Here is a 23,162-nt window from a genome sequence, read left to right as displayed (position 1 = left end):
CACGAGCCCACGCCTCATCTCCGTCCTCTCGGTCCCCAGGACTCCAAGGAGCTGCCGGTCAGACTCCCTCATACCTAGAGGGGCCGGTGTCCACTCGTGGCTCCGTGACAGGCCCGGTCACAGCGCGGGGCGGCGAAGAGGCGTGGAGACCCAGGGCCCTGTCACTCACGCGCGGCTGGCGGTGGGGGAAGGGTGGCCGCCGGTGCGCTCCCAGCCTCGCGCATGCGCAGAGGCAGGGGCTGCTAGCCATCCCAGGGTCCTCCCGAGGACCGGTCCAGCGATCGTCGGGACTACATTTCCCATAAGCCCGCGGGGCCATGCTCTAGCGAGGGACTCGCGGGAAAGTCTTCGCCCGGGTTAGCCCGTTGGAATGAGCTGCTGAATCCTTTGGCGTGGAGTGTTCATTTCCTCCAGGTCAGGTTGTGAGTTACAATCACTACCTCCCCCCAATACAAAAACCTGCCTTTTAAAGGTTACACAGGTAATTTATATCTGTGAATGAAATAGAATCTATGTATAAAATAAAAGGGGGGGGGGGAGGAAGCAAATACCCATAATCTCACTTTTCAAAGATAACTGTGTTAAATTCACACCTTTAAAATAGCATCGGCCATAAAGCTACTGTGTGCTGCAATTAGCTTTTTTACTTTGTTTAGTTTTAGGTTCACAGTAAAATTGAGGGGGCGGGGGGGGGGGGGGGAGGGGGAAGGTACAAAAAGTTCCCAGATACCACCTTTCTCCACACATCTATAGCCGCCTCCACTATTAACATCCCCTACTAGAGTGGAACATTTGTTACAATCCAATGTATACTGACACTTCACCCAAAGTCAATAGTCTACATTAGGGTCTACTGTTGGGGTTATATATTCTGTGGGTTTTGATACATATGAAATGACATGTATCCACCACTACAGTATCAGAATAGTTTCACTGCCCTAAAAATCCCCTGTGCTCCATCTGTTCATTTCTCCCTCTTTCTCCCTGAGCCCTTGGCTAATCTATTTTCTTCACAGTTTTTGCCTTTTCCAGAATGTTAAATAGTTGGAATCATACAGTATGTAGTCTTTTCAGATTGACTTCTTTACTTAGTACAATATATGAATTGAAGGCTTGACAGCTCATTTCTTCTTAGCACTGAACAATATCCCATTGTCTAGATGTACTATAATTTATCCATTCATCCTTCAATTCCAGATCAGGCACATGCCTGGGTTGCAAGCTTGATCTACAGTGTATTGCGTGCAGGAGGCAGCTGATCAATAATTTTCTCTCATCATTGATGTTTCTATGTCTCCCTCTCCCTCTCTAAAATCAATAAAAATATTAAAACATTAAATTACATGCACTCAAAGGTTGAGACTTAGTAATACAATTAGCAATTCTTACTGTTTCATTAAGTTAGTTAAATGAAACATTTCTTTCTGCAATTGCGTGAGAGTGCAGAGTGCAATGACTGCTAGGTCCCTTTGCTGCCACTATCTGGAATCCTGCTGTGGGAACAGCGGGGTCCTCCACCAACTGCTCTTGCACCATTAGTGCAAATGCTGAGTCAATGAAATTGGGAAATAATGTGTAGGTATTGTTATGATTATTAAATAATATTGACTTCCTGGATCCCCTGCAAGTGTCTTGGAAAAACCCAGGGGTCTTCAGATCACACTTAAAGCACAATCACTCTACGCCATTATCACACCTAAGAAATTAACAATGTGTACTTAATAGTATTCAAATAGTTATTTGGTGTTCGTAATTCCAAATTCTTTTCAAAGACATTATACATTTCTTCAAATTTTTAAAGTTTAAAATATATATACATATATATATATATATTTTTTTAATTGATTTCAGAGAAGGAATAGGGAGAGATAGAAACGTCAATGATGAGAGACAATCAGTGATCAGCTGCCTCCTGCATGCCCCACACTGGGGCTTGAGCCCGCAACCTGGGCATGTGCCCTGACAGGGAATGGAACCGTGACCTCTGGTTCATATATTGATTTTCACTGAACCACGCCAGCTGAGATCTTCAAACTTTTAAAACTCAAGATCCAAATGAGTCCATATCCTGGGATTGATGTTTTTTAATACATAGAATCAACCTTCCATTTTTTTTTTTCCTTTGCCACTTACATGCTGAAAACACTGGGTTATTTATTCTGAAGTATTTCCAAGCAATCTGGATTTTCCTGATGACCTTAAATTTTAATGATCAATTTCTGTTCTTTCATCTGGACTCTGAACTTGAGAAGGTCAATGTTTAAGAAATTTTGGCCAAATTTTAGCAGTGATTCCTCACTCCTTGCCAGGTCTTATAATGGTTCTTTTCTTTTTTTTAAGTTATTGAGTGATGGGTTCAGGTTTTTCCTCCAGGTGTATGTTTGTTGTTTTTAAAAATATATTTTTATTGATTTCAGAAAGGGAGAGAGAGATAGGAACATCAATGATGTGGATCATTGATCAGATTCCTCCTGCACACCCCACACTGGGGATTGAGCCCACAACCCTGGCACGTGCCCTTGACCAGAATCGACCTGGGACCCTTCAGTCCACAGGCCGATGCTCTATCCACTGAGCAAAACTGCCTAAGGCTCCCCCCCACGTTTTTAGTTCCTACTCTTTTATTCAGCATTCCTGCAATCAAGATTGCCAGGCATCCTCTGAATAGCAGACACTAGGCTAGAGCAAAGCTGGGAGCGCCTTGGGAGCTTACATTCCAATTGGGAGGACAGGCAGTAAGCACTAAGTGAAACACAGCATGTCAGGTGGGCATTCACAGCTAAAAAGTTTATATCAGGAGTGCTGGCAGCCAGTCGTGGTGGTGCATTTTTTAACAGAGTGAACAGAGAAGTCTTTTACTGAACAGATAAGGTTGAGCCAAGACCCAATCATCTGGTATTAGGATCGATAATCAGATCCCTATCGGCAGATGTTCCTTTCCTTGGATTATTTCCAATGTCTGAGAACATCACTCCGTCGAAGCACCAATTCCTCACAGCAAGTGGACCTGCCTCCTCCTTCTATACCTGAGATGATGGGAAGGAATGATACATAATCACAGCTTTCCCCTCCTCACTTGGGCTCTCACAAGTGGCCTTCGGTCTATTGTTCTCATGGCAAAATTACAAAGCAGGAAGCCTGCAACAATTATCCTGATATGGAGCAAAGTGAATATCTCATGCTCTTTCCTTTATTTTTTTAAAATATATTTTATTGATTTTGTACAGAGAGGAAGGGAGAGAGATAGAGAGTTAGAAACATCGATGAGAGAGAGTCATCGATCAGCTGCCTCTTGCACACCCCCTACTGGGGATGTGCCCGCAACCAAGGTACATGCCCTTGACCGAAATCGAACCCGGGACCCTTCAGTCCCCAAGCCGATGCTCTATCCACTGAACCAAATCAGTCTCGGTTCTTTCCTTTATTTTTGATGTAAGTTAACTTGGGAATGAAGCAGCCTAAACTTGCAAAATCCAGTTATTTTACTGAGCATTTGACAAGTCCATCTTTCTTCTTGATGAATGAAGGATTCTTACACGGCCAATGACTTAGAAAGGAGCCTCTGGGCATATGAGTACTGTCGTCCTCATTTATCTCTGCCTTCCCAGCACCGTGCTTGGCATAGATAAATGGATGAATGACCTGATGATGCTTAAAATCCAGCTACTACCAGTATCACCCAATCCTGTGGTCCCGTCCACCTGAGGATAACAAGTGCTGCCCATGCATCCTGCATCCTGCTGGAATGGGCAGTACCAGCATCACCAAATTCTTCAGTGCTGCCCAGGTGAGTGAAACAGGTGTGCCCCTGCAGAGTGCCAGAGTAGGTAGCTGCCCCTTCAGTCCCTCTCTCCTGCTGGCCAGGTCTTAGGGATGCAAAGAACTCCAGCTAGTTCCTTGCCCTATCCCCTCCTTGTGGAGAAACACCTAAAGATTATCCTATTTATTCACATCGAGAAGGAAAAGAGGCGTCGCCATTCTGAATAAGTTCTAGTATTGTGAGTATTGTTTTTATAGAGGATTTATAGGTAGCTTCTCGTAGGTCAGGACAGACATAACTATTATCAGGCGAAGTACTATTAGAAAATGAAGCAGTTGAACCATAGCTTCCCACATTTTATGTGCAGACCCAGAGATAAAAAGAATCAGGGATCTGTTAGTCCAAATACCTGTTTACAGATGGAAAGAACTAAAGCCTGGAGAAGTCAACAAGTTTTAATTCTGCCCAGCCAGTGTGGCTCAGTGGTTCAGCCTCAACCCCTGAACCAAGAGGTCACTAGTTTGGTTGCCAATCAGGACACATGCCTGGGTAATGGGCCTGATCCCCAGTAGGGGCCATGCAGGAGGCAGCTGATGGATGTTTCTCATGGATGTTTCTATCTCTCTATCCTTCTCATTTCCTCTCTCTCTAAAGATCAATAAAAACATGAAATAAAATAACAAGTTTTAGACAAAGATAATCTATTTATGGTTTCAAAATGATAATGTGACTGTGTCCAGGTGTCCCTCTGGGAACCTTTTTGTCTGCCTAGGGCCATTTGGATATTTATAACTTTTTTCACGGGCCATACAAAATTATCAGGTTAAAAATTAGCCTGCTATGTTTGATCAAACATTTAATTAACTCATCCCTCATGCCTTGGCAGGGCCAGACCAAATGATGTCGCAAGCTCGTGAGACGTTACTTACCCCTGCAGGTCTAGAAGGACTCGGAGAGTTCAGCAAGCAGTTAATGCTCCTGGTTACAGTTGCCTGCAGTGAAACGACACAGACTAAAATCACAGAGGAAAAAGGCACAAAAGTCAGGATCCTGGAGGCACCAGAACAAGATTCCAGTTGTCCTCTCTCAGTGGAGTCGTGCAGGCTGCACTTAGCTCTCCCTTCGATTACATGTGACAGCACATAGGAAGTGTTGCAAACCAGATGCTCACCAGAGCCTCGGTGTCCAGGGATTTTATTAGGGTTTGGTCACACCGGTGTGTCTGGCTGCCTCTACAGCGGATCTTAGTTTCCAGACCCAGCAGAGATCAAGCTGATATACCATGTGGCCCAAGGTGCCCAGGATAAATCACACTGTTAGCACAGACTGTCTGGCTGGCCCAAGGCCTCCGGGTAAAGAAAGACACTCTTATCAGGCAGGATACCGCAAGAGCTTAGAGATACCTCCCAAGAGCTTGGCAACAGCTGACCCTTTCTTCACAAGGTACAGGGTTTAGATAGTCCAGGCCTGCTTAGTCAACCCTTTTACTGCATAATGAGCTTCGGTGCTTTTTTTTTTTTATGCCATGAGAAACTGGTTTTGTGTTTTGTTTTTCTAGAAAGTCATCCTGATGAAGAACATGGAGGAAATAATGATCTCCTCCTCCCTTATACACAATCATTTCTTTGTGTACAACGGTTGGGTCGCCTTTGCCAAACAGCACGAAGGGGACTTATTCCTGTATCAGAAGTACTTGGTATCAGTGGGATTTGGAGTTGATTACGAAAAAGAAGTGGCCCCACCTGCCTCCACGCCCTCTGCAACGTGACTTTGCAGGTTTTCTTAACAGAAGGTGCCATCTCTTTCCCCATCTCTTCAGTTGAGGCTGGCCTGGTGACTGGCTTTGGACACAATCTTAAAGAATCTCCCCCAATAAATTTATTAAATCCAAAGAGGAAAACAGTAACCAGACAGTGCAGAATCCCCAAAAATATCACTTAAACTAAGTGGTCAAGGTTAAAGACACACCAACTCTTATCCTACTGATACGATGCACAGAGAAGGACACGTCAGTTCTTTGGTATTCTTACCAAAGGCCCCAATCTCTTGAGAAAACACGGGACAACCCAAACTGAGGAACATTCTATAAAGGAACCGTTATTACTGAAGATGTCAAGGTCAGGCCCTCGCTAATTTTCTCAGTGGTTAGAGCAGGGGTCGGCAACCTTTAAGACATAAAGAGCCACTTGGACCTGTTTTCAAAGGAAAAAAAAAACCTGGGAGCTGCAAAACCATTGCGACATTTAAAACAAATATAACACTGCATATATTGTTTCTTACCTTAATGCTATATACCGGATCGTGCAGTTAGCTGTCAATCTGAAGAAAAAAAAGGATTTTTTCACTTAACAATGTAAAATATATTTTTGCAAATTAATAGCTAATTAAAATATTTAATTTACCTGGTTAATGGGATTTTTGCTCCTGAACCTCAGTGCACAGTGTCTGCACATCAGGGCTGTAAGACGTTACCTTTATTTTCACACAGGCTTGCAAGTTGTCATCTGTGAGGTGTAATCGATGTTTGTTTTTAATATAGTTCATGTTGGAGAAGACCTGCTCACATACATATGTGGAGCCAAAGATCGACAGGACTCCAAATGCATACTTTTTCATGTTTATATAAGTGTTGGGGATGGCATTCCATGTTTTGAATACAAGTTTGTTCTGTTTGGGAAGGTTTTCAATATCACTCCATTTATGATTCTGAGCCAGAATGGCCTTCTGACAGGCAACATCCTCAAGAGTAGCGGCCAAGCATTTGAACTTGGACACCTATATATCTTTGTCGGCTATATCGGCCAGTTCCATCTCAAGATCAGGTAGACTTACACCTGCAAATGCAGTCAAATTCAATAGGGATGGATCGATCGCCAGGGGAGTGACAGGGAAGGATAATGTGGTTTTTTCCTCTCTGAACTCACAGAATCGTTTCCCAAATGAACTTTGCATTGTGGTGATTGCAGACTTCAAATATTCCAAATTTATCGTATCATGACTTTGTTTGAACTCTCTCAAAGAGGGAAAGTGAGACAGTGTACCTCTCTGTAAATCTTTGACAAACACTGTCAACTTGCGCTCGAATGCCAAAACCTCCTCCAGCATGTGCAGGGCTGTGCCTCCTTTCCCCTGAAGGGTTGTATTTAGTGTGATTAGATGTGCTGTCATGTCTACCATAAAATGTAATTTTTCCAGCCACTCTGGTTGTTCCAGCTCAGGAAAGGTGAGCTCTTTGCTGGCCAGGAAAGTTTTTCCTTCTTCCAAAGATGAGACAAAGCGTTTTAGCACCTCACCTCTGGACAGCCACCGGACCTTGTTGTGGAGCAGGTTGTCAGAATATATGCTTTCCACTCACTGTACAGGCCCGACTCCCAGTGACAGTCACACTGCAAAGCCCTCTCTTTCTCCAGTCCTCTCTGTCCTCTTCTTTTTCCTTCTCCCTTTTTTCTCTTTATTGCTTTTTTATTATTATTATTTTTCAGTGTCCCCTCTGTCAGCACCTCTCTTTCTCCTCGCAGCAGTCTCCTCCACCCCAGCTCAGAGGTGCATGATCAGTGTGCCCTCAGTGACATCACACACTGTGATGTGAGGGAGGAGGCTGGGCCAGGACAGGGAAGCTGTGGTTGCCTAGAGACGCTATGTCACCGGCAACCTGCCACACAGAGCTCCGGGAGGGAGCGCAGGAGGCGGTGGAGGTAAGTGATACAGCTCCCTGGCCGCAGCAAAGCTTCAAAAGAGCCGCATGCGGCTCCGGAGCCGCAGGTTGCCGACACCTGGGTTAGAGCATCGGCCTGTGGACTGAAGGGTCACAGATTCAATTCCGGTCAAGAGCACATACGTACCTCGGTTGTAGTCTCCATACCTGGGCCTGGTCGGGGCATGTACAGGAGGTAACCAATCAGTGTGTCTCTCTTACATCATTGTTTCTCTCTCTGTGTGTGTATCCCCCCTTTGCTTCTACTCTCTCTAAAAAATCAATGGAAAAAAATATTCTCAAGTGGAAATCAACAAAAAAGAAAATATCAAGGTCAGAGAGACAAAGGAAAGCCTGAGGAACTGTTGCAAACTGCTGGAGAGAGCCGAAACCGGTTTGGCTCAGTGGATAGAGCATTGGCTTGGGGACTGAAAGGTCCCAGGTTCGATTCCGGTCAAGGGCATGTACCTTGGTTGCGGGCACATCCCCAGTAGGGGGTGTGCAAGAGGCAGCTGATGGATGATTCTCTCTCATCGATGTTTCTAACTCTCTATCCCTCTCTCTTCCTCTTTGTAAAAAATCAATAAAATATATTTTTTTAAAAACAAACAAAACAAAACAAACTGCTGGAGAGACAACTAAACGCAGTGTGAGGCGTTGGACTAGATCCTGGACAAAGCAAATACCCCCAAAAAGGAGGATGTCAGTGGAAAAATAGGTGAAATACAACTTGTAGTTTAGTATTGTACCAATTCCCTAACTGTACCACTTATTTTTTTTACCAGTTCTCTTTTTAAAACTTTTTTTTAATATATATATATTTTATTGATTTTTTACAGAGAGAAAGGGAGAGGGACAGAGAGTCAGAAACATTGATGAGAGAGAGACATCGATCAGCTACCTCCTACACCCCCCCCCCCAATGGGGATGTGCCCTCAACCAAGGTGTGCTCATGACCTGAATCGAACCTGGGACCCCTCAGTCCACAGGCCGACGCTCTATCCACTGAGCCAAAGGGGTTTCGGCTTAAAACTCTTTTTTAAAAATATTATTGATTTTGAAAGAGAGACATTTGTTGTTCTACTTTATTGCTTCATCGGTTGACTCTTGTATGTTCCCTGACCAGGGATTGAACCCACAACCTTGGTGTATTGAGACAATGTTCCAAACAACTGAGCTACCTGGTGGCCAGGGCCTTCCCAGTCCTTAGTTTTGATATTTACGCTATGGTTATCTACGACATCAACATTAGCTGGAAACTAAGGGAAGAGTATCTAGAACTCCTCTCTACTATTTTTGCCATTTTTCTGTAAGTGTAACATCATTTCAGAGAGAAAGGGAGAGGGACAGAGAGTCTTACAAATAATAGAAACTTACAAACAATATGGATACTCACCCTTTATCTGTTACCCATATAAAATAGAAATAGAAACTTACAAATAATATGGATACTCACCCTTTATCTTTTACCCATATAAAAAAAAGTTGTCCTCCTCTGGCTCTGTGGTTGACTGGATGCATCTCTAAGCTGGTGCCTTCGCTGCACCTTGCAAAGGCCATTCCTTCTATTGCTCTGTGAGGCGAGTGGCTCTGAATGGTGAGGGAGACTTTAGGATCGGTGAATCCCATGGTCAGTAATGAATCCCACTACTACACCTCCTTTGTTAAAAAGTGATGAATCAGCTGAAGCCGGTTTGGCTCAGTGGTAGAGCGTCGGTCTGCGGACTGAAAGGTCCCAGGTTCGATTCCGGGCAAGGGCATGTATCTTGGTTGCGGGCACATCCCCGGTAGGGGGTGTGCAAGAGGCAGCTGGTTGATGTTTCTCTCTCATCAACGTTTCTAGCTCTCTATCTCTCTCCCTTCCTCTCTGTAAAAAATCAATAAAATATATTAAAAAAAAAAAAGTGATGAATCAAACACAGGGAGCCTTCAGACAGAGGGGCGAGCCCGAGCCCCGTAGGCGGGAGAGGCAGAGCTTGCCCGTGTGTGTTGTGTGGATTTCAGCCAAGAGAAGCCATTCCTCTTCCCAAGGGGAATGTAAGCACCTTGTTGCCAGAGGCCCTGACTGGCCGGTCTCCCTGAGCAATGGCACCATGTGGGGGATTCGGTGTGGCAGGAGGGGAGACCCACAGCATAGCAGTAGCTAGAGCAGTCTTAGTGAGTGGGTGCCCATGTGGGTGGGCCCATTATTAGCCCGTATCCCTACCACCATTATGCCAGCACTGGGGTGGTTATTGAGAGAGCTTGGCCGATGACAACTGGCTGAATCGTGCTTTCCACTTCATTTAGTCTCCTGCATGGTAGGTGTTCTCTGCTGGGCACTGGCATGTGATACATGAGATATAAAGATCTCACTTTGTACCTACACCTATTGCTCCAACTCCATGCCTCTTCCCCAACCTCCTTGACCCTAATTTTCTAATCTTTCCCCTCATAGGCTCTGGCCGACCAGCCAAGCCATTCACCGGTGCCCATGGGGCCATATACATTCTTCTGGTAAGCCAGTTTTCTTTCTACAAAAGAGGATGACCAGATACAGGACCTGGAGCTCTGCCAATCGGGAGGATTTCAGGGTCACTACCCCTAAGCGGGGCTGTACAGCAGCATCAGTCCATTTTCAGCTTACAGCCTCATCTTGAGGCAACCCACTCATGAATCAAGCGTGAAATTTCCCCTCCTCTATCAGCTGGCCATGAAAGTTCCCCCATGTGGCCACAGGTATGAGAAGAGGAAGAAGAGTTGGCCAGGCAATGATGGGTGACTTGGGGGGACTGGGCCGCCTACTTGTGCAGCTTACTTTGCCCTCGGGCCCTGCCTGTGCCCCGTTTTGTTTGTTTCTGTTGCCTCTATAATGGGTTGTTTTGGACCTGCATGACCACCTGATGTCTTGGGGTCCCATTCACCATCTTACCCAGGACGGAGGACAGAGTAGTAGGCCAGGGCTCTTTGTTGCAGATGACATGGCCCTGCTCCAGACCTTAGGGATCCACATGGTGGTTCTTTTAGGGTTTGCCACACTCTCTAGCTGGCCTCTCTTCCCCAACCATAGACAGCACTAATACCATTAGCTACAGGTGGCTAATAGCTATCATACTGGGAAGCACAGATGTAGATTCCCATCAGCACAGAAAATTGGGCAGCACCACATCTAGATCTAACAGTTTATAAGATTAGAGAAATACATGAATCAATGCCACAAAGATGCGACCACCTAAAAACAGAATGTGGAAAATTCTACAGAACAGGGGATCCAGTTTCCTTAACAAATAAATGGCATGGGAAAAGGCGGGGAGAGGGAAACTGCTGCTGATTGTAAGAGATTTATGAGACACATCAACCAAATACAGTTAGTGGACTTCCACTGAACCGTGATTTGGACTAGCCAACTATGATGGAGGAGTTTTTTGAGACAAGCCACACATCGAGAGTGGAAATGTGAATTTATTCAAGGGCTGTTGGGGAGAAGGACCGAAGTAGATGTTTGAATTCCTGATTCGATTGGGAAGGAAAACACAGGGAATAGATGTATCACCATAATGTTAGCTACATGCTCCTTCAAATTTGCTTTGGGAGGAAAACTGAGCTTGAAATACTTTCAAAAGCAGAAGCCACATCACTCGCCAGGAGGATCCTGGGACCTGCCCGGTGGGAGGGAGGAGATGAAAGGGATTCAACAGTCTTCACTTACCTGTCGAACTGCTGTTTATCCTTAGCTCCCCTCTTCCAGGAAGGCTTCCTGGATTGCCTCATCACCATACTCCGTGTCATCCCTTGCACTTTTCCTCCTCACATCCCTCATTTCACCTACTCTGTGACAACGGAGCGGAGCCTTGCAGGCTCAGAAAGACAAGGCTGTGGTCAAGGCCCTGAGCCTGGCTGGAGCTGGGAGTAGGCAGGAAGGGAACATGAAGCTGGAGCTCAGAGGCCAAAGAGGAGATTGGAAGGAAGTGGGGTCGATGGAGAGGTGAGTGAGAACTGGCAGGACCTTGAAGACCATGGCAAGGAGGCTGGCTTTGTTTGAAGAACCACGGGAAGCCCTGCTCTTCTGTTTCCCTTTGTGTTAAGGCGAGCCTCTCCTTTACAAGTGCAGATCCTGGCAGACACACCTGACTCAGCGAGGTCTGGCAGCGCCACCTTAAGGAGTGCCACCTTAAGCAGGCTCCACCCCGAGCACAGCCAATGGGCCGGTGCAGTTCCCAGCTTAAGTGTCCACACCCCTTTCGCCACTGCCCAGCTATGGCCAGTCTGCTGCGGGCCACAGCCACCTGGGGGCACTTCCCCTGGAGGGGCTACTGCTCCAGAATAAAGCAGGTAGGCAGGGAAGGCTCCCTGGGGGGTGGGCTCCCCCGACATGCCACGTCCCACCAGGCTCTGTGCTGCCCCATCACCAACGTGACCTTGAACAGAGGATCGATGGGCTCACCCGGTGTCAAGCATGGGTGCTGAGTGAGTTGGCCATCCCAGGCTGTCTAGGGGAGAGAATGCCAAATGAAAGGCTTGTGGGCTGCAGGGTGTCCCATTGGGGCACCCAGATATATACACACCTTTTTTTTTTTTTTTTTTTTTTTTTAACTGATTTTTCACAGAGAAGAGAGAGGGATAGAGAGCTAGAAACACCGATGAGAGAGAAACATCCATCAGCTGCCTCTTGCACACCCCTTGCTGGGATGTGCCCCCACATGCTCCTGACCGGAATCGAACCTGGGACCCTTCAGTCCGCAGACCGATGCTCTATCCACTGAGCCAAACCGGTTTCGGCTATACACACACCTTTTGAAAGAGGGTCTGGGAGGCAAGGACTTGGGTTCTAGGCTAGGCTCTGTCTTTGACTCGCTGGCCTTGATTGTCCATCTGTAAAATGGGAAGAAAGCCCAGGAAAGGCTCTAAGAGGCAGAGCCAAACGGGGCCGGGGCACTGTAGTTGGTGGGCAATGGGGCTTTTTCCTGCTTCTGTCCCTGGTGTAGAGCAGCGCCTGGCTGGCCTTAGAGAAGGGAGAGAGTAACCTTTCCCAGGCACTGAGGCAGGACTGGCTATGTGATGGAACCCTGCTGATGACCCGATTTGTAGAGTGAATCCCGTTTTTCTTGTCCAGTGGCAGTTTTTCTGAAGTGAAACATTGACCCCTGTGGTTCTGTTTGGAAAGGGGCATGCCTGCAGAGTGGATCTGCTTCTTCTTTTTTTTAAAAAAATATATTTTATTGATATTTTACAGAGAGGAAGGGAGAGAGATAGAGAGCTAGAAACGTTGATGAGAGAGAAAAATCGACCAGCTGCCTCTTGCACACCCCCTACCGGGGATGTGCCCGCAACCAAGGTACATGCCCTTGACCGGAATCGAACCTGGGACCTTTCAGTCCGCAGGTCGACGTTCTATCCACTGAGCCAAACCGGTTTCGGCTGGATCTGCTTCTGATTGGCCTTGGAGGCAGTGTCAGGGGGCCAGGCAGCCCCTCTCCCACTCCAGCCCTCCCGCTCCCACCTCCCACAGGGGCAGGCCCGTGGCCCCAAGCGTCTCTTCCCCGCAGGGCAAACTCGGCGAGGACTTTGTGGAGGCTCTGAGGGCAGTGGTGGGGAGCCCCCACGTGTCTACGGCCGCTGCGGTCCTACAACAACACGGGCACGATGAGTCGATGCACAGGTGTGGGGGTCCCCTCGCCCGCCAGAGCCCCCGGTGGAGAGTGAGGGTTCTGGGCTGGCTTCTTCCCCGCGCATTTGTCTTGGGGGTACTCTGGCATTCCGTCCTCCATACCCCGGTCCCACGCGCAGCCCCAGGTCTTATACTACCTTGGGGATCCTGAGCGGGACCAGGGAGTCTCATGCCCCACCTAAACCGCCGAGGTTCTGGTTCTAGGTGCCAACCTCCAGACGCCGTGGTGTGGCCCCAGAACGTGGAGCAAGTCAGCCGGCTGGCAGCCCTGTGCTACCGCCACGGCGTGCCCATCATCCCCTTCGGCACGGGCACTGGGCTGGAGGGCGGAGTCTGTGCCGTGCAGGTACGGTGGCCGCGCTCTGGTCCCATCACACTTGTTACTTTCCTGCCTCACACACACACACTCAGCTTGGGGGCTCAGGTCCAATCCTCCTTACTTGCCATCTGAGGACCTGGCCTGGCTGCTGGGAGGGTCAGCTTCAGGCTGGGAGGGCCTGGGGCCTGGGGCTGGCAGAAAAACTAGGTCAACCAACCCCTGACAACCCCTTCTGCCAGGGTGGCGTCTGCTTCAATCTGACCCACATGGACCGCATCCTGGCGCTGAACCCAGAGGACTTCTCTGTGGTGGTGGAGCCCGGCGTCACCCGCAAAGGGCTCAACACCCACCTGCGGGGCACTGGCCTCTGGTTTCCTGTAGGTAGGCTGCAGCCCTGCGGGCTCCCCGGAGGCAGGGCTCTTTGGAGGGGCTTGCAGGGTCCCTCCCCCCCCCCCCCCAGCCCCCCAGCCCCTGGGCGTCTGCCCCAGGCTGCCTCCTGCCTGTCCTCTCCAGACCCGGGTGCAGACGCCTCCCTCTGTGGCATGGCGGCCACAGGGGCCTCGGGCACCAACACCGTGCGCTACGGCACCATCCGGGACAACGTGCTGAACCTGGAGGTGGTGCTGCCTGGCGGGCAGCTGCTGCACACCGCGGGCCGGGGCCGGCATTACCGGTGAGCGTCCTCCTCCCGCAGAGACCGCGCCTCGCCCCTGGGCGGCGCCGGCTTCCGAAACTGTCACTGGGACAAAGCGGATGGCACTGGGGATCGTTCTTGCTTAAGGCCCACCTAGCCTGGGCCCAGGGAACCTAGGCTTTGAGGGCAGTCTGGGCCGAGAGGGCAACCCCAACCTTGGGCTCAGTACCAGCCCTGACAGGGGCCTGAGGACAGTGCCCCCACTCCTGGCCTGGGCACTCACCTACCTGCCTGTCCCGGGGGGGGGGGGGGGTCCAGGAAGAGCGCAGCGGGCTACAACCTCACCGGGCTCTTTGTGGGCTCGGAGGGAACCCTGGGCCTCATCACAGCCGCCACCCTGCGCCTGCACCCCGCCCCCGAGGCCACGGTGGCCGCCACCTGCGCGTTCCCCAGCGTCCAGGCGGCCGTGGACAGCACCGTGCACATCCTCCAGGCCGCGGTGCCCGTGGCCCGCATCGGTGAGCCGGGAGCGGGGCGGTCCGGGCGGGCTCCCCGGAACAAGCCCCCTTTGAAGGCCGGCCCTCGCGTCACCTGCCCCCTCCTCGGTCCCAGAGTTCCTGGATGAGGTCATGATGGACGCCTGCATCAGGTACAGCAAACTGGACTGCTCCGTGGCACCCACGCTGTTCCTCGAGTTCCACGGCTCCGAGCAGGCCCTGGTGGAGCAGGTGCAGCGGACAGGTGCGCCGGGGTGCTGGGAGGCAGGGTCACGGGCTGCCGGGCGGCGTGGGGCCTGGAGTCAATCCCCCCCACCCCCGTCCCCTGCAGAGGAGATCACCCAGGCCAACGGCGCCTTCCACTTCTCCTGGGCCAAGGAGGCGGAGGAGCGCAGCCAGCTCTGGGCCGCCCGGCACAACGCCTGGTACGCCGCCCTGGCCCTGCGGCCGGGCTGCAAGGTGAGCCGGGCCGAGGGGGAGTGGGACCCACGCACCCTTCCCTCAGCCCACTGCCCTGGTGTCCGGAGCAGCAGGCTAAGCCCACAGCAGGCAGGACTGCCCCCACTCAGCCGTTCGAGGGAAAGCAGAGTCGCCTGCCCAAACCTCAGGAGGGGCCTCTGCATTGAGCCAGGCCGTGGGCACAGGGAAGAGGGGTGGGGAGGGACACAGCAAGGGAGGGGAGCAAGGAGCGAGCTGTGGAAGCCTTGGCTGGCAGCGTCTGGAGGACATGTCCCAGCCATCGTCTTGTACAGGGGAAATTGAGTCCTCGAGAGCCCCCTAGACCTTGACTACTGTGACCCCTTCCCTCTGAGGGGCAGGCAGGGGGTGAGGGGAGAATCTCACAGGCCTGCCCCTGCCCCAGGGCTATGCCACTGACGTCTGTGTGCCCATCTCCCGGCTGCCGGAGATCCTGGTGCAGACCAAGGAGGACCTGAAGGCCTCGGGGCTCACAGGTGCTGCCTGCCCACTGCTGGAGTGAGGGGGGGGGCGGGAGGCTGGGCTGGGAGCAGCAGCTCGGTCCTCTGGGCCCCCAGGAACCATTGTTGGACACGTGGGCGACGGCAACTTCCACTGCATCCTGCTGGTAGACCCGGAGGACACCGAGGAGCTCGGCAGGCTGGAGGCCTTTGCATGCCAGCTGGGAAGGTAAGAGCAAAGTCCGGGCCAGGGAGGAGGGGGAGGCCGAGGGGAGTGGAAGGAGCCCCCCCGCTGATGGTCTCTCCACCGCTTCGCAGGCGGGCGCTGGCACTCCACGGTACATGCACAGGGGAACACGGCATTGGGCTGGGCAAACGGCAGCTGCTGCAGGAGGAGGTGGGAGCCGTGGGCATAGAGACCATGCGGCAGCTCAAGGCCACGCTGGATCCCCGAGGCCTCATGAACCCGGGCAAGGTGCTGTGAGGGGCTCCGAGCACTTGGCACACAAACCCCAGACAGTGGAACTTCCTGTCTGGGTTCTTCAAGCCACAGAACAGCTCTGCCTTTGCCTCTTATCTGGAACTCAAGGCCAGAAGAGGGGAGAGAAGCCTGAAGGCCTGGCCCCTCCCTGGCCCTCTTGCTGTCCCAGGAGCCTGGGTTCTTCAAGCCACAGAACAGCTCTGCCTTTGCCTCTTATCTGGAACTCAAGGCCAGAAGAGGGGAGAGAAGCCTGAAGGCCTGGCCCCTCCCTGGCCCTCTTGCTGTCCCAGGAGCCTTTGGTTCAGTAACTGTAAGCCGGTGGAGATGCTGCTTCTCTCTCTTACACAGCCAGTCCTGTGCCAAAGACTGAGCTGACTGTCCTCCCCCAGGCCTCCCCCTTGCTGGGATCCGGGGACAAAGTCTGAGGAACTCAGCACCCTTAGCTCTAATAAACCTGAACCCCATTTGTGGCTGCCCGGAGGTGGGCAGGCAGAACCTGTGATGACTTCCTGCGCAGCCCCTCCCCCCCAGGTCATTGGGACAGCGACACCCCCACCCCTCGTCCCAGACCTGTCCTCTGACTTACTGCAGCCTGGGGAGGGGATGGCACTCAGGCTACAGGGGGAGGTCACCTTCAGGAACCCCAGAACCGGAGGACTTGTCCGTGGTCAACATCACTTCCGACAGACTCCGCCCCCGAGTGCCAACTGGGCCTTAGAACACTCTGTGCATGTCCTTTAAGCAGCTGCTACGAATCACTGGGAATGGAAGTGAGGTGACTCTCCTTGTACCACACCTCTCCAGGGTGTGACTTATTAAAACTCCCAGCTCTTCTGCCCTCCAAGTCAGAATCTGTCGACCAGTTGTGCCATGCCCGGGGATCCCCGGCCAGAGCTTCTGTCTGGGGTACCTGACCGTTGTTCCCCCTACGCCCACTTGAGGGCGCCTGCCACCATAAACTTCCGACACCCCAGCCACTGCTGGGGCCCAGCTTACATGCCAGGGCCTACAGCTCTCAGCCCTCAGGGAGGGGGCAGGACGCAGTCCTAGAAGCCAATCTCTAAACTCCACCCGCTGCAGGCCCCAGGAGCATATAGCTGTGGGCCCAACTCCCTCATCCCCTGGCGCCTAAGGAAACAGGCTTGGCCAGCCAGGCAGGGCACCCCCCCTGACTCTCTCCAAGCCGAGTTCCTTCCCTGCCTCCACCCTCCACCCCCTCACCTCTTGCCATCCGATGTTCAGGCCCTGGGCAGAGGCAGCCCGCTGTGACGCGTTAGTCTACTTGTTCCAGGAACCCTTCCTCCGTGGTAACTAACACTGGGCCGATCCTGGAGTTTGCTCCCCTGTGACTTGTTCTCTCCCTGCACCCCCAACCCCCACCCGCTGCCCTAGATGGGAGCAGTAGCTGCGCCAAGGGATGGTGTGGGGCAGGTCTCGTTAGTCCCTCCCAAACCACCCATACAGGTTGGCCTCATATACTCCATGGAGACACAGCTCCTAGACCCCACCTCCCAGATTTCCCCCCTACAGGACAGGGCTCTTCTCTGATAAGCCTCCCGCTGCCTGGCAACTAGTAGATGCTCAACAAATGGCTATTTCCCCATAGTTTTTTTTTTTATTAGGAAAAATTCCAAACATACAGAAGAGTTGAAAGAACAAGTACACTGTTCACTGACATACCAGCCACTGAAGATTCAACAAGGGATATTTTTGTCTCATTTGTTGGGTGTATTTTGGAGAAACCGTTTGAAATTTACATATTTCTTGACATCATTTGCCTACATAATTCACCATCTGTCTCGTAAAGAATAAGGACATTCTCCTATAAACCTCAACAACATTAAATGCTACTAGATGATTTTTGTACTAGTGAGGTGCTCCTGACCAGGAAGGCCCCAAAGACAGTGGGTGGAACCCACCCCCCAGCTCCTGCCCTCCTCTCCCCTCTGAGAGCTGTCAGGAGGGACGATGACAGACATTAGTTCCACCTGGGAAGCCCACACACCCTGGCCCACCCCCACCCAGGAGCTGGCACCCAGGAACTAGGTCTGGATTCGGAGGACCCAGTAGTCAGCAGAGGGCTGCAGTGTGTCAGGTGGGAGGGCAAGTCGTTGGGGGTGGGGAGGGGAGTTAGCATCAGCCCCAGGAGCCTGGAATAGCACCTGGTGTGGGCCCTGGCCCTGCCCCACCTGGCTCACAGGATGTTGCCAAAGCCGCCAGGCCTACGCAACGGAGGTGGGCACACAGCCCTCTGCCTGCAGCCCAGGGGTCAGGCAAGGAGATCTCCTTCAGGGCGAGCTTTGCCGGAGGAATTAAATATAGAACAGGGAGACACAGTTGCCAGGCAGAAGCAGGCGGTGCTGTGAATAGAACAATGCTCTGTGGTGACGTAGCTGAGAGAGCGAGCCCGCGATGCACGTGCCAGGGGCTTCTGGGCAGACTCTCTGACCTTTGTGTTGCATGACCTTGTCCTTCCACATGCGAGGAATCTGAAGTTTAGGTGAGCCAAGTCATTTTCCCAAGATCATTCTGCCAAGTAGAGGAGCCACATGCAGACAGTTTTGAGCCCACATCCTGGCCACCATGGTGATCACTGGCCCAGGGGGTCTCCGCTTCAGGAGGGTCTGGCTCCGAGGCCCAGCTCAGACACATACTCTTCTTTCGTATTTTTCTGAACACGCTGAGCGTGCCTGTCCCTTAGCTCGCGGGCCTGCAATGCCCTCGCAGAGCAGGTGCTTCAGGAAGCGTCTGGTGGAAGACGGCTGCAGAGTCAGGGCCTGGTGGGGTTAGAGGCAACAGAGCTCGGAGAGGGGCAGAGGCTGGAGCGGACTCCTCCAGAGCCGTCCTTCGTAGGCTCCGCAGGGGGCTCTGGGATGCTGCTCCGGCAGCCTGCCGGGCACAGGCAGAGAGGCCAGCTGTGCAGTGCTATCCACTGCCCGGAGCGTCCTGCCCAGCCCAAGTTGTGCCAACTCTTGTGGGCCCCGAGTGGCTCGGAGCTGGCTCAGCCCCATAACAGGGCCTGTCTCTGGGCCTCAATGAAAGCATGCCCCTGAGTCAGCACTGAGCATGGACTGGGCAACAGGCAGGCAGCACGTGTGATGGGGAACAGAGGAAGAAGGGGGGCAGGGGGCCGGGCGCAGGAAGGACGCACATCCTTACAGCCTCCAGTGGCTGCGAGATCATCGCCCCTGCAAACCTTGCGGAAGTGTTTTTGTCACAACGGTTCCACAGGTGATGGCGGGTTGACTCCATGATGCTTGAAGGGCTAGTGAACCTCTGGGACTGGGGTCTGAATGCCACATTCCCTCTACCCAGGCACGAGGGCTCTGAAAACCCCATCACACGTACAGTACCAAGTATTACCCTGAAAGAAGGCGAATGAGGCGAGGGGGGAGGAGGTGGGAGACAGGTGCACAACGCCCATTTCCGGATTGTGTAACAGCACCATTAAAAGAAAGTCACACAATGCATCTTTTATTAGACATGATTTTAATACCATATATCAAAACATCTTGACTAATGAAGAAAGCTTTGCCCCCAACTTCGAACATTTTTTTTTTTTAAACATTTTATAAGGGTGGTGTTTTCTTTGTATTTGAGTATATAAATACAGAAACCTATCTTGCGTGAGCTGATGCCACGTGTGAACATCGATGGCTAAAATGTTCTCAAACGGAGTGCCTGAAAACGGGTAGCTGTACATGTCCCTTTAATAAGTCTTCTGTTGGTTTAAGTTTTCAGGGAAAAAAAAAAAATCCACAAGGGCCTAAGGAAAATGTTCAGGCATTTTTGCAGGACACTTGTGATTGTGAAGTCCTCTGAACTGACCAGAACTGGGAGGGAAGGAGGGAGGAGAGTCAGGGATGAAGGGGGAGGTCTTCCGTGGGTTTTTTTTTTTTTTTTTTTGGCAATGAAGTCAAGATCTCAGGGTCCCGAGGGGAGAAAAGTGCAAAAATCAAGCCAGGAAAACGGGCAAAGAAAACCAAGGCCGAGCGGTTGTTGATGGCGAGGGCCAAACGGACGGGGCGCTGGGCGAGCGTCTCTCGCACCATCAGCACTGAGCCTGGCTCTGTCCCTTTGCCATTGGGTGGGTTCTAGCCGGGCAGCAGACAGCGATCTGTAAACATCACGGGCGAAAACACCAGTCGACACTAGACTTTTTTTTTTTTATGATTTTTTTTTTGTAAACACGTTATAGAGACAGACCCACAATGCCTTTCAAAGGTGAGAAAGAAAATGCCCTTTCCCTCCTAGGATGAGGGGTGAGGGGAAGGAGGGCGGTCCATTCTTTCTTCTCTCAAACTCATGACTCATCGAATTTGGTGTCCTCGGGGAGAAAGGCAGAACCATTCTCTGAAGTCAGTGCGCAGGGGCGCCCTGCTCCCACGGGTGTCCCCAGCTCAGCTCTGCCCCAGGGTCCGAAGCCTCCTCGCGGGAGCGGGGCTGGCCGTCCCTGTGGGGACCACAATACGTGAGTCGTGCTCCCGCCGGGCTGAAGCCAGCCTGTGTGTCCGGCTGGGGACGGGCTGGGCGCCTGTGGTTCCAGTCCGCGGCCCGAGAAGGCAAGTATCATGCCGGGAACTTGGACTCGGCACTCCAGCGCCGGGCTCCACGCCCTCTGCCTCACTCTCACCCTCACTGTTTCTTCTCCCCATGTCCTCAGTTTTTCAGGTGAAGGTAAAAAGAGCAAATGTCCCTGATTTGTCTGCCATCATCAGCTGTTCTGGAAGTTTACTTGGAATAAATAAAACAAACCTAACACAAAACAAAACAAAACAAAACAAAAAAACGAGAGAGAGAAAGAGAGAGAGAGAGTGGCCCCAAAACTTTTGTATGTGAGAGGAGGCGGAGTCAGGGTTTTGGTTTCCTGGGGGTTTTGTCTATTTCCCAGGTAAAATAAAGTACCGGCCCAGGATTTGGAGGGGACAGGAGAGGGTGGTCAGCAGTGAAGCAGGGTGCCTGGGGGAGAACGGGGGAGGTCAGACCAGAAGGTTCTACAGGGGACGTGTGTGCACACTGTGGGAAGGCAGCTGGCGGGGCTGCTGTGGAACCAGGACGTGTGCTGTGTGGGCTGGGAGGCTGGGTTGAGTCTGGCCTGGAGGTCTCAGATCCGCCTGGCAGTGTGTGTGAGGGAGGTGGCCTGAAGCGGGAAGCACCAGCTGTGGAACGATCACTGATGAGTACCACAGGGGACAATGCACCGTCCTACAACTGTCCACAGGGGGACGAGGAGCGAGGACTTGCCCTAGCCGCTCAGCAAGCACAGGCAGGTGCCAGCCCAGGGGCCCAAGCTCATGCGGCTTCTCCCACCTGGCACATTCCAAGGGGCTCTTCCTGGACCTTCTTCAGGGAGATTCGCCCTAGACATCTGGAATAGACTCGTCTTTCCTCAAAGAATCAACTGCACTGAGCAGGTGTGAGTGTGTGTGTGTGTGTGTGTGTGTGTGTTTCCATAACCATGCAAGATAGCATCTCTTAGCCTTCCCAGAATTCTCCCCTCCCCGCCCCCCCAATGCACCATAGAACTATAAGATGCTCCCCTCCTGGAGGTATATAAGGGCAACTCAGTCCCCAGCCCCAAGCCCCAGAGTGGCCAGATCCCAATCCCAGGCCCCAGAGCACCCCAATCACCGGCTCACCTTTGAGAGGAGTCAGCAAGCGAGCCCAGCAGGGTCAGTCCGCAGGGTGTTCTGGACAAGATCTGTTCACTTCAAACCACGAGTCTATGCAGCTGAGGCAGGGAGCGGCAAGGGGAGACACGTTACCGCTGACCAGGCTGCGCCTTAGGGGGCTCGCTCCGAGGGTCAGATTTCTGAGTAGGGGTTTCCTAAATCTCGCCTGCGAGGACCCCAGGAGAAAACAAGCGTGTCCCCAGATACCCACTTTCTGAAGCAGGAAGAAGGCAGAACACCAAGACTGACCTTGGCTCAGCCTGGGCAGCCAACCTGGTATGGCGGGCACAGGACGGGGTACACCTGGATGCTAGAAGGGCGGGCTGTGGCCTTGAGAAGGGTCAAGGCCTTACCTGCATGGACCCAGGTGGTGATAACAGCTACTAGTGAGTAGGGGCGGAGTGCAGGGCAGCGAGCCAGCTATCCCTAAGGCTCGAAGGCTGGCCATTACTCTGAGCTCTGGGGGCCGGAGGGAGCCCTCTCCTGAGTCAAAGGAGCAGCTTTGAGGCTCCCTCTCTAGGGGGTGGCTTCTTAGGAGACCCCCAGCTGCCTGGTTCAGTTGGCTGTGGTCAGCAGCCAACATCCCAGAGAAGGATGGCCCTCTGGCTCGGTGACACTGCTACGGAGAGCCTGGCAGGAGCCTGACCGTGAAACCCTGGTCTCCAGTGTTTACAGAAAGAACTGCCTGAATCAAAGAGGGATCAGAGATTGCCCCAAGACAGCCTTCTGATTTGTAAACCAACATCTGGGTATGTTTGAAGATGGGATCCAGACAGGTAATTTGCATAATTTTCCCCAGAGCCAAAGATTTCCTTGTCCGGTTCTGGCTGGGACCTGGCCAGGAAGCTGTGGCACTCCAGGCTGGCCCTGGACCGAGAGCCCCTCCTCCAGGCCAACCTCAGGCTCCCCTGCGTCGGCCACATCTGCGCGCCGGCACCACCACTGCCCTGTGGCCAGCGGCCCCGTGAGTCAGGCTCTGGAAAAGCCCGTGTGTCAGGAAGAAGCTCTGAGGCTCGAGGAGCCAAGAGCAGGTGGCAGCCACAGGCAGCACAGAGCGTTCTCCGTCTTGGGGAGGGAGGTGTCTTCTTTCCAGTTGGAAACAAGAATGAGGCTCCTGCTGGAGCCTGAGGACAAATCTCGGCCCTGCTAATTATAGCAGCGTCGGTGCCTGGCCCCCAGCGCATGGCCATTCCTGCCTCCTGGCCGGGGAGCAGGGGTGGGTGGGTGCAGGGGCAGCAAGCACACCCCTCCACCCGTCTCTCTCCCACAGAGGAAAAGCCTGGGGAGACGGGTAAAGAGTCAAATTTCCAAAGAAAGATACCGTTGGCTCTGTGGGATCCTAAGTACCTCCGGCCTGTGGAGCTCCACAGGTCTCCCAGTCACCCTGCAGCCGGCCAGGCCGTCAGCCCAGAGCAAAGTCTCTGGCTATTCCCCTCAGCCCTATACTCAGCACATCTGCCAGCCTCTGTCTCAACCCCACTCACATCCCGGGAGTGGGGCGTGGGGAGGGGGAAGAGCCGTCCCTCCACCAGAGAAAACAG

At 52.3% G+C, this 23,162-nt stretch overlaps 3 protein-coding genes across 10 annotated transcripts in view; 1 reads left to right on the top strand and 2 right to left on the bottom strand.

The window, feature by feature from the left end:
* Positions 1-232, bottom strand: part of ZFP1 (ZFP1 zinc finger protein) — a 34,993-nt gene extending 34,761 nt beyond the window's left edge. The window contains exon 1 of the mRNA XM_084906754.1: positions 75-232. The gene's annotated coding sequence lies outside the window, so the exon portion shown is untranslated. The remainder of the gene's footprint in view (positions 1-74) is intronic.
* An 11,406-nt stretch (positions 233-11,638) lies between these two features.
* LDHD (lactate dehydrogenase D) lies at positions 11,639-16,413 on the top strand. Of its 6 annotated transcripts, none has more exons than XR_014797003.1 (12): positions 11,639-11,765; positions 12,980-13,092; positions 13,306-13,447; positions 13,660-13,801; positions 13,934-14,093; positions 14,373-14,572; positions 14,667-14,795; positions 14,883-15,010; positions 15,414-15,504; positions 15,586-15,697; positions 15,787-16,084; positions 16,206-16,413. XR_014797003.1 is itself a non-coding variant. In XM_084906738.1 (11 exons), exons 1-11 carry the CDS (start codon positions 11,691-11,693, stop codon positions 15,950-15,952), a joined length of 1,458 nt encoding a protein of 485 aa, XP_084762864.1. In that variant the 5' UTR covers positions 11,673-11,690; the 3' UTR covers positions 15,953-16,413. The 6 variants fall into 6 exon arrangements, 4 of the variants coding, with proteins under 4 accessions (XP_084762864.1, XP_084762865.1, XP_084762863.1 ...); XR_014797004.1 differs by having other exon boundaries at positions 11,671-11,765; positions 15,787-16,120; positions 16,240-16,413; XM_084906738.1 differs by having other exon boundaries at positions 11,673-11,765; positions 15,787-16,413.
* A 1,129-nt stretch (positions 16,414-17,542) lies between these two features.
* Positions 17,543-23,162, bottom strand: part of ZNRF1 (zinc and ring finger 1) — a 93,688-nt gene continuing 88,068 nt past the window's right edge. The window contains exons 4-5 of one of the 3 annotated variants that reach the window (XM_084906776.1): positions 21,589-21,680; positions 17,543-20,704 (exon numbers count right to left, since the gene is read on the bottom strand). In XM_084906776.1, the coding sequence (XP_084762902.1) occupies positions 21,623-21,680 (58 nt within the window). In that variant the 3' untranslated portion in view covers positions 17,543-20,704; positions 21,589-21,622. The remainder of the gene's footprint in view (positions 20,705-21,588; positions 21,681-23,162) is intronic. The other 2 variants (XM_084906775.1, XM_084906777.1) reach the window with 2 other exon arrangements.

The sequence above is a fragment of the Pipistrellus hanaki genome (assembly GCF_964339955.1).
Source record: "Pipistrellus hanaki genome assembly, chromosome: 15".
NCBI lineage: Eukaryota > Metazoa > Chordata > Mammalia > Chiroptera > Vespertilionidae > Pipistrellus > Pipistrellus hanaki.
This window is presented reverse-complemented; position numbering and strand designations above follow the sequence as displayed.